The following is a 10,072-nucleotide window of genomic DNA, read 5'->3' as shown; positions in this document are numbered from 1 at the left end:
AATGCAAAAAACTATGTCGATATACGTATTCAATGTGGCACACTACAGTTAAAATTATTTCAGATCTAGTCATTTCATATATCTAGGTCCCTATATAAATATAAATATATACACTGGGTAGACTGTAACTTAATTTCTTTATATTATTAAATTACGAAATTTATTTTGAATTTAAATAAAATCAATGAAAGTCGACAGTAGATTTTAATGTTGGCGAGAAAATATTATTTACTGCGGAGCTATATATTGGCTGTGTTGGAAGTCAGCTGGAAGTGATGTGTCGACGGCGACCATTCGTGGATTCGTCACTATTTTGTTTAGAAGTCTTACAGTCGCGATGGCTATAAGTATCGAATACGAATAATTCTAGTAGATCTTTACTATATATTTCACTAATGAACAACAGTATAAAATGTCGCAACACTATTTTATTCCTCTTGCAACAAATTAATCAACTCGCCAGCTTATATGGTAGAGGAAGTAAAGGACCAATCAGAAAACGTTTTACACCGACGGCTTGGCAGAACGTAGACGGAAGACATTTTGTGCACGAGGTGTTCTGTGTGTTGTGGGCAAAATGTTGTACCTGGAAGATTATCTGGAAGGTAGGTTCAGGCCCATGCCAACACCTCCTCCTGCTCTCGTCCTACAGTGCCTTGACGTTCGGCTAGCACCGTCATCTCTCTTAATTTGTCTCAATAAAATATTTCCTCTACAGACTAATATCTGCTTCTCGTCCTTTTTGCAGTGATTGAGAATTTGCCGATGGAGATGCGAGACCGCCTGACCGAAATGAGGGAGATGGATCTGCAAGTACAGAGTAAGTCACACACACACACACACACACACATACATACATCACACACTCTCACCATCTAGACCATGTATGACTCTCTCTCTCAGTTGGTGTGTGGCGCCGCCGCCGCCCTTGCTCGAAACTTTGAATACTATTGTGTAAAAACTGACGAAGCAGGTGCCGTAGTAATTGCCGAAGCTTTTTAGTCGTCGACTGAGACTGATCAGCGCTGATTTTTCTCTCTCACTTCATTTACTTGTCTATCTATCTATCTATCTATCTTCCTCTATATTCTATACACGACAGGTGTTGGCGATACTGTCTGTCTGGTCTGTCTGCCCCCCCCCCCGCCTTGTCCTGTCTCTCCATCCTCTGGTCACTTGTGTCCCGCTAAAAAATACTCGTACGACCGTGTTGCGTGCATGTTGTGATAATGTGAAAGTAAGCTAGCCAGAAACTGGAATGATCACGTGGAGAGCAGTGATGACGACGGGGGAGGAGGAGGCGGCGGCGGCGGTGGGTGGACGGCAGCGCACTGCCTTGTCATAGGATTGTGGTGGTGGCGGCGGCAGCGGTAGGACAATTAAAGACCACTTCTCTCCAACCGAACATTTCTTACTACTGCTGTAACGTATATATATATATATAAGACACATACATATATATATAAATATATAATATGATGTGAATCTGCTGCATATATTATGCAACCCTTGTATATGCATTGCAGATTTACAGATGTTTTAGACTATTTTCATTGCACGTATGTATGTATCTATATATATATATTTACAAAAAGTATATAATTTAATGCTACAGATAGTAATTCACACTGGCATTTGTGTTTAAGTGTATATATATATACATATATATATATATGTATATTTATATTATTAATGCTTTGTGTTAATGGAAGATTGAGGAGGCATGAAGTGCAAGGGGCTGGGTGTACGCTGTTTGTAAACAAACTCACGTGTTTCGGACTGCAAAATCATTGTATTTTCTGTTAACAACGATGAATGTATGTATTGATTTTGTAAACATATCGATATTATTATTATTAACAGTGTGTAGCGGGTGAAACATTATTCACTGGGGCCTCTCTTCAGGTTTTGATCCTTTCGTCTGAAAAGATAAACATAATTCTGTAAGGTTCAGTGTAGTTAAAGGAAATTATAAGGGGATGAACTGTTGGAAACAGATGTGTATTCTAGTGAAGGCAATAAGGTCCAGTGGTATATGGTAGTTGTGCTGAATTTAATTATTTGGGCATGTGTAGTACTCAAAAGTAGGCGTTAGTTAAAATTTTGTTTGTGAATGCATTGTCAAATTTAAAAAGAAATTATGAACATATTGTAAGAGCAGAAATATTTAGAAAATCAGCTTCAGTTAAAAAATTTCCATCGAATTTATACAGACTTAAATAATGTAGGAATTTCTTTCACCCTGTGGTCCTTATTCTTGGCACATTTCCATTATCCTGTCCGTCTGCACTACCAACACCTGAGATAATATTTCTTAGCAGTGGACACAAATTAGTTTCCCCATCATGTTTCATGATTATATTATGAGGAATTTACCATTTTTGGTAGGTGTACAATACACACGTAATACCACCCGAATATACAACCTAGTAAGATTAGATCTTTGACCAGCTATGTATTATTGAACAGTTTTGAAAAAAAATTGAAATTAATAATAGACACTACAAGGAAGAAATCACTTAGTGTGGGCTGGTCAATCTCATAAACTTGGCCTCAGTGGGTACACAAATGTTATATGTACTAGTACCATGACCAGTATATATACTCAGAAACCAAATAGTACTAAGTCTGTACAGTCTGTTGTGTTAAGTGTCTTGGAAATGTTTCTGTTTGTCTGGATTTAAATAACTGCTGCAGAGCGAATGTTTTCACTTGAGCTATACAACACAGCATCATATGTTCTTGTGCTGACATGAGTTGGCTTTGACCTTGCCATTTATTATTAATAGTACAATACCTATTGAGTACCTACTCTTACACCCCTGTCCTGTATTGCATTGTGCCATATTTACTTAGATGCAATTTAGGTGGTAGAGACTAACTCCTAGCACATCTCTATCTTGCATAAGCATAGTGTCATCCTGTTGCATAGCAATGCTACATAGATATCTGCCAGTGTCACTTGGAGTCACTGGTAGACTGACTAGGAACAAGCCCTTTAGGGTCTTATCAAATGCAGTGACTGCACAGTGTTGTGTGTCAATATGTTAATTTTCCTTTTCATCCCTTGCTGAGTTTATATTAAATAGCACTTCTGCTAATTTGTGTTTATTAAAACTTATAATTCTGTATCCATTGGCTAGTTTATGTTATCTTTTTTATAGTTATTGTGTGTTAGTTGGAAAAATGGGAGGAAGACACTAATAAAATTCAAGCTTTCTGTCAATTATAAAGTCATTTCAAGAGTTGTTAAGGTTTATATAGGAATTTTGGCTACAAGTTAGGCTATTGAATTCATATTGATTTACATACTTACCAGTGTCTGTAAAAGGACAAACCATTTCACATGAGAATCCTATAGTCAGTAGGTAGGTTTTTTTGGGTCAGTTTTCTGGTGACAATAGCAACAACAGAAAAGTTCTGCAGTATCATAAATATGAATTTCAATTGTTTACCTTTTTGATAGAAATCCCTCAATAAATATGCTGGTGCTGTTTTTTACTTTTTTTTTTCTCTCCAAACGCTCAAATACTGGAAGATAAGGTTTTGAACTAGATTCTGTAAAATATTTTCAATATATTCTGTGGGATTTTTTTTCTATCTTTGATCAGTTTGCCTTTGCTTCAAAATATGCAATTCATCATCCTATGATTGGTGCTGCCAATTATTGAGGCCAATCTGGATACTCATCGTAATCCCTGCTTTCTGTTACATGTAGAAGGCTGGTTGTTTTGAGACCTATCTCAGACAGTTCAAAAGTTTGATTTAAAAAACCCACCTCAGCATTTATATCATATCACTAAGATAAGGCTCTTTAATACTGTCTTAATTCACTAGAAATAGATTCCAGATCTTATGAGATTGCCAGTTGTCTGTTACCCATTTAATGGAATAAAACTAGGTAGAACTTCTTGTAACTATATATATATATATATAGTGAGAATTTACAAAAAGACAAAGACGGGTGTGTAAACAACAAACAGATTATTAGTTTAACACTCGGGAAGTGAGAAGGTCTTACACGTTTCGAGCCTATGCTCTTTGACAGAAAGGAACACAGAAATAAACAGGGAGAGAAAATAGAAAAAGGTTTAGTGGCTAGCGATCTATCATGGCGAGTATATAACAGTTCATTGCCTTCCTGTGACTAATGTAGCCCATTTTTGGGATACCATTCTAGACATCTGACAAACTCAGGTGATATGACTTGTTCAACCTATGACAGCATGGAAAGTGGACATAAAACAATGATGATAATCTATGTATATACTATGTGTTCAAGCCAAGTGAGTTTTGACCATATTTATTATATAGTATATCTATGTGTGTATGGTTCACTATTTCAAAAGATTTGGAGTAAAGTTTACTGCAGTAACAGAGTGAGTCAGATATATTTACTATGTAAACCATCTTTAGATAAGTTATTTTGCTGTATCCAATGTCTTTATCTCATATCAGTCATATTCAAAGTTGCTTTTCTTCTATGTGAGTCATTTTTGTCCTAAAGTAGAAATTGACAGAAATTTGAGGATTAGACTGGCAAATCCTCACTGCTGCTTTGGAATCAAGACAGATACACTCTCAGATCATGGTATCACCTGTTCTTTCAGGTGATGTTATAGTTGTTATTTATTCCCAGGTCAGCCCTGTTCAAGCTATGACCATCCTATCTTTTATTCACACATAGTGCATATATTTTATCTGAGTATTGTGTATGTGGCCTTTTTAAGTTGATTTGATGTGATTTGATTGCTATTTCTAGCAGGCCAAAGGACCAAATGTAAATTTATTTCTGGGTTTGAAGCATTATGTTACATGATTGTTCAGCTACTTCGACATCTACTCTGGTCAGCAACTGGACTACTGACCAGAGTAGTGGTGTAGATGTGGCTGCAAAGGTACCTGCTTTGACTGAACTGGTGTTACAGAGTGAGTTAAGCAAGACCCAATGGATTCAGAGTTTTTTAACATTCAAGAATTACTGAGCATCAGTTGAAAAACAACTGAACAATAAATTTATTGACAGATAGAGACGGTTGTAAGATTTTTGAATATATGTAATGTAGATTAGGAGGGAAAAGAGAATTAATAGAAGATTCCCAGTATAGGTTTCAACCAAAACAGATTTGATAAGAATCATTTTGAACAAAATATTTAGGAACAGAATTCACTTGCATGACATAATGAATATTATATTACAAACTGAAAGCTATCTAAGTTTAGATTACACCAAGTCCTCTTATATTTACAGGTATTATGTAAGAATAACTGTGTGTGTGTATATATATAAGGCAGCTGCAGGAGAAATACCTAGCCAAAGATAAGCCCCTGTACCTGGCTTTTGTTGATATGGAGAAAGCCTTCGACAGGGTCCCCCGATCCCTTATCTGGTGGGCAATGAGGAAACTAGGGATAGATGAATGGTTAGTGAGAGCTGTGCGGGCCATGTACAGGGACGCCGCTAGTAGGGTGAGGGTTGGAAATGTGTACAGTGAAGAATTCCGGGTAGAGGTAGGAGTCCACCAAGGCTCAGTACTCAGCCCCCTCCTATTTATCATAGTCCTCCAGGCAATAACGGAGGAATTCAAGACAGGATGCCCTTGGGAGCTCCTCTATGCTGATGACCTTGCTCTAATTGCTGAGTCGCTATCAGAACTGGAGGAGAAGTTTCAGGTGTGGAAACAAGGATTAGAATTGAAGGGCCTCAGAGTCAATCTAGCTAAAACCAAAGTCGTAATCAGTAGGAAGGTAGACAAATCACAAACACCTTCAGGTAGATGGCCCTGCTCGATCTGTAGAAAAGGTGTAGGTAGAAACTCTATAAGATGCATCAAGTGTAAGCTATGGACACATAAGAGATGCAGCAATGTCACAGGAAGGCTAACTAGGAAGATGGTTTTTGTATGTGGCAGATGCTCAGGAACAATAAACACTGAAAATGCTCTGAGACCAACTTCCGTCACTTTCCAGGGAGAAAAACTAGAAATAGTTGATAGTTTCCGTTACCTAAGTGACCAAGTCAGCAGCGGGGCCGGGTGTGCTGAAAGTGTAACTGCTAGAGTAAGAATAGCTTGGGCAAAGTTCAGAGAGCTCTTACCTCTACTGGTGACAAAAGGCCTCTCGCACAGAGTGAAAGGCAGACTGTATGATGCGTGTGTACGAACAGCCATGCTACATGGCAGTGAAACATGGGCCGTGAGTGCTGAGGATATGCGTAAGCTCGCTAGAAATGAAGCCAGTATGCTCCGATGGATGTGTAATGCCGGTACTCACACTCGGCAGAGTGTAAGTACCTTGAGAGAAAAGCTGGACCTAAGAAGCATCAGTTGTGGTGTGCAAGAGAGACGTTTGCGCTGGTATGGTCATGTGGCGAGAATGGATGAAGATAGTTGTGTGAAAAAGTGCCACACCCTAGCGGTTGAGGGAACCTGTGGAAGAGGCAGACCCAGGAAAACCTGGGACGAGGTGGTGAAGCACGACCTTCGAACTTTAGGTCTCACTGAGGAAATGACTAGAGACCGAGACCTCTGGAAGTGTGCTGTGCGCGAGAAGACCCGGCAGGACAAGTGAGTCCATAACCCGTGGCCTTCTACATGGGATGGAGCCAGCCTACGTATGCATACCTTCCCTTCTTGGGACACAAAACTCTACTTGTGAAGACGTGATGAGGCAAGTGAGGATCAGAATCGAAATCGATCAATGGAAATTGCGGATGTGCTACCAGTGCCGGTGGCATGTCAAAACTCTGCTTGTGAAGACCCGTTGAGGCAAGTGACGATCAGAATGGAAATCGATCAATGGAAATTGCAGATGTGTTACCAGTGCCGGTGGCATGTAAGAGAACTTTCTGTTTCGCGACCGTTGCCAGCACCGCTCCGTTTCGTGTCCATTGCCAGCCTCGCCTGGCCCTCGTGCCGGTGGCACATAAAAAGCACCATCCGTTCGTGGCCGTTTGCCAGCTCTGTCTGGCACCAGTGCGGGTGGCACGTAAAAAGCACCCACTACACTCACGGAGTGGTTGGCGTTAGGAAGGGCATCCAGCCGTAGAAACACTGCCAGATTTGACTGGGCCTGATGAAGCCAGAAGGCTTCATCAGACCCCAGTAGAACCGTCCAACCCATGCTAGCATGGAAAGCGGACGCTAAACGATGATGATGATGATGATGATGATGATATATATATAGAGAGAGAGAGAAAGAGTGAGAGAGCTGTGTGATTAAGAAGTTTGCTTTGCAAACACGTGGTTTTGGGTTCAGTCTTACTGGACAGCACCTTGTCTTCTACTTTAGCACTAGGCCACCCAATGCCTTGTGAACAAATTTAGTAAGCAGAAACTGTGGAAGCTTGCTGTGTGTTTGTGTATGCATCAATTATATATTATGATCTAATTTAGTTATGTCTAATTATGTACTTAACTTAGAGGAGTTCCACAAAATTCTTTAAATAACATTTTCTCCATAAAACTGAGCACCAGGGCATCAGCATATACTTATAAATAATGGTGTGGAAAACGTCTCCTTATACATAGGACATACAATGATTAAGTGGCATACGCATCCAGTTTTCTAACAGGCTTTAGTGAAGACTGAAAGCAAAAGATTTCATGTTTCATGCCTTAGTTTAATATTGTATTAGTATAGTTAATGGAAAAAAGTATAATTGTAATCATCATTTAATGTCTGTTCAAACTGGCATGGGTTAGACTTATGACAATGACTTATGATTTGTTACTTAGATGCTGACCAGAGTGTTTGAATTATATCACTAGTATTGTATCATTAGATTTGTTATGTAATGCCCAAGACTTCTAGTTCTGGACATGCTGAAGAAAGCTGCACATCTCATTATCAGGTGAGAACAGAACATAATAACAAAGAATCTATTACTTCCACAGCAGTCTAGTGTGAGGTAGTTTAGGTAAATGAATGAACAATCCAACGTTGTACTTTCCCTATTTCTGTTCTTATTCATTATAAGAAACCTAGATATTTCATTTACATAGTGTAAGTCCTCTTCCCTACTGGTTTATCTCTAATGTGTCTCTCTTGTCTTGCAGATGCATTAGATAATTTAGATGATAAGGTAGCCGTATTTTTCAAGAAGTGTATGCAGCCAAATGCTCGCACTGACTGGCGTGAAGAACAGTTTACCAAATTGCAACAAGTAAGTACTATTTAATGTTAATTGTTACTTCCTGTCAAGCTGCATTATAATATACCTTAGTTGAAGACTTGTTGCCAGCCATTTATGCTAAAATCTAACCTCTACACTTTGTGTTTTATTACTGAAATTGAATGTTTTAACCAAATACAATGATTTGTAGTTACTGTTTCTTGTTATGACAATTTATTCAGCTAAAATGTACAACTTCAGCAGCCAAACGAAAAGAGTATGTTCATAACTATCTTAAATAACTCTAACCAAGGTATATCATAATGCATCTGGACCAGTAGTTGTAATTTATAATATTCACATGGTCTTTAAAGTAGTAATCTTTCTGAATGCTTCTTGATTTTGATTTGTCAGTGTCATCATTATTGAAATGGGAAGATAGGAGGGAAGGTAGTGTCCATGACCAATTGGAGAGCGTTCAAAACTGGTGGAAGGGAGAGCAGAAGCTATCCTCATACTATTAACCATATCCCATTGCTTGCAACAGAGTAGGCTTCACTAAAAGTATACAGAATGCCAGGTGGTGATGTTCAACCAAGTGATAGGTTAAGTATACTTCCCAAGCAAGCTATGGCAGGATTTGAACTCAAAACATGAGTTTGTACAAATGCCTGTCCTTCAAGTTTCATCATCTACTGCTTTGCATTGGTACTTTTTCATCAACCCACAAAAAAATGGAAGGCAAAGTTGGCTTAGAAATTGAAACAAATACCTCAAAACATTTTGTCTGATGCTAGTTCACCTTATCTCTGTCAATTCACCCAATTGCTTATGATACTAGTTGGTAGAGTCAGGAATCTAATGAGTTTAGTGTGTATTTGTTCTCTGTTTTACAGCAAGTGCAAAGAACATGGCCCCATCTGGGAAAGTTGATGCCTAACTTTTTGTAGTTTGCATTTCTATTTGAAGTTACATGTGTGTAACAAGGATTTTGGCTTGGTTGAAATAGAACTTTCTAGAGAAAGAAAAATTACCTGTCAGAAGTTGGTAACAGTTTAAAATCTAACCCTAAAGAAGAGTGGTTTCTATTAATAGAACAGATAAGTTTGGTTATACAAGCCTAATAATACAAGCCCCACCAAAACAGTAAAGATTTTACAGAGTAAATAAATAGTAATAAATCTTCGATAGACAACTTTAACCCTTTTGTTACCATATTTATTTTGTGATGCTCTGTGTTTCTTTCAATTACTTGAAATATAACAAAGAATTTAGTAAAATAACTTAGCTATTATTCAGCTAGTGTTAGGAACATAAATTGTGGCTAAGGTTTGGTGGAAGATTTTAATTCAAAACTTCTGAAAACAAGACATTTGTACTACAGAACCAGAGGTGGTTTCAGCCAGGTTGGTATCAAAAGGGTTAATCAAACTGCTGGTTGTGTATACCATAAACAATTGAAATATAACCAACCAAGTACTGAAATGTTGACAACGTCCATACTGCCATCAGTGGCAAACATTTAAAATTCTACTAACAGTTAAACATTTGCAAATGGTACTCAACCATCTCTAGCCTATGTAAACAACATACAGCTTCATTGTTGGATTGGCTTCTTAAGATACTCCTGCAGCGTTGATTTCAGATACCACAGAACTGTTAGTATGCTACAAAACTCAAAGATAACCTCCCCTTCAGCAACCCAGATGTAATCCATTGTTCCCTATGCTTATTCTAATGCAGTGAACAAATACACACTGAACTCTTTGAAACCCTTACACTCTGTAGAGCCTAGTATCAAAAGGGTTTACTTTTTATCATTGTATTTTTATCTACTGATTCAACTCTCTGCATCGAGAAGTTAGGATCCATATGTTTTTGTAAAAGTATTGGAAAAACTAAATCTTGGAAGTACTGTGGAATATAATGATTTTCTATTTCCTGCATAGTTGCATTTTG

At 38.1% G+C, this 10,072-nt stretch overlaps 1 protein-coding gene across 3 annotated transcripts in view; it reads left to right on the top strand.

Moving 5' to 3' along the window:
- The first annotated feature begins 249 nt into the window (after positions 1 to 249).
- The window catches only part of LOC115210350 (inhibitor of growth protein 3), a 50,187-nt gene continuing 40,364 nt past the window's right edge, over positions 250 to 10,072 (top strand). For all 3 annotated transcript variants that reach the window (XM_029778893.2, XM_029778892.2, XM_029778891.2), the window contains exons 1-3: positions 250 to 605; positions 749 to 820; positions 8,058 to 8,164. In XM_029778893.2, the coding sequence (XP_029634753.1) occupies positions 578 to 605; positions 749 to 820; positions 8,058 to 8,164 (207 nt within the window). In that variant the 5' untranslated portion in view covers positions 250 to 577. The remainder of the gene's footprint in view (positions 606 to 748; positions 821 to 8,057; positions 8,165 to 10,072) is intronic.

This window comes from Octopus sinensis, linkage group LG4 (assembly GCF_006345805.1).
Source record: "Octopus sinensis linkage group LG4, ASM634580v1, whole genome shotgun sequence".
Taxonomy (NCBI): domain Eukaryota; kingdom Metazoa; phylum Mollusca; class Cephalopoda; order Octopoda; family Octopodidae; genus Octopus; species Octopus sinensis.
The sequence above is the reverse complement of the archived record's forward strand: the minus strand, read 5'-3'. Positions and strand labels throughout refer to the sequence as shown.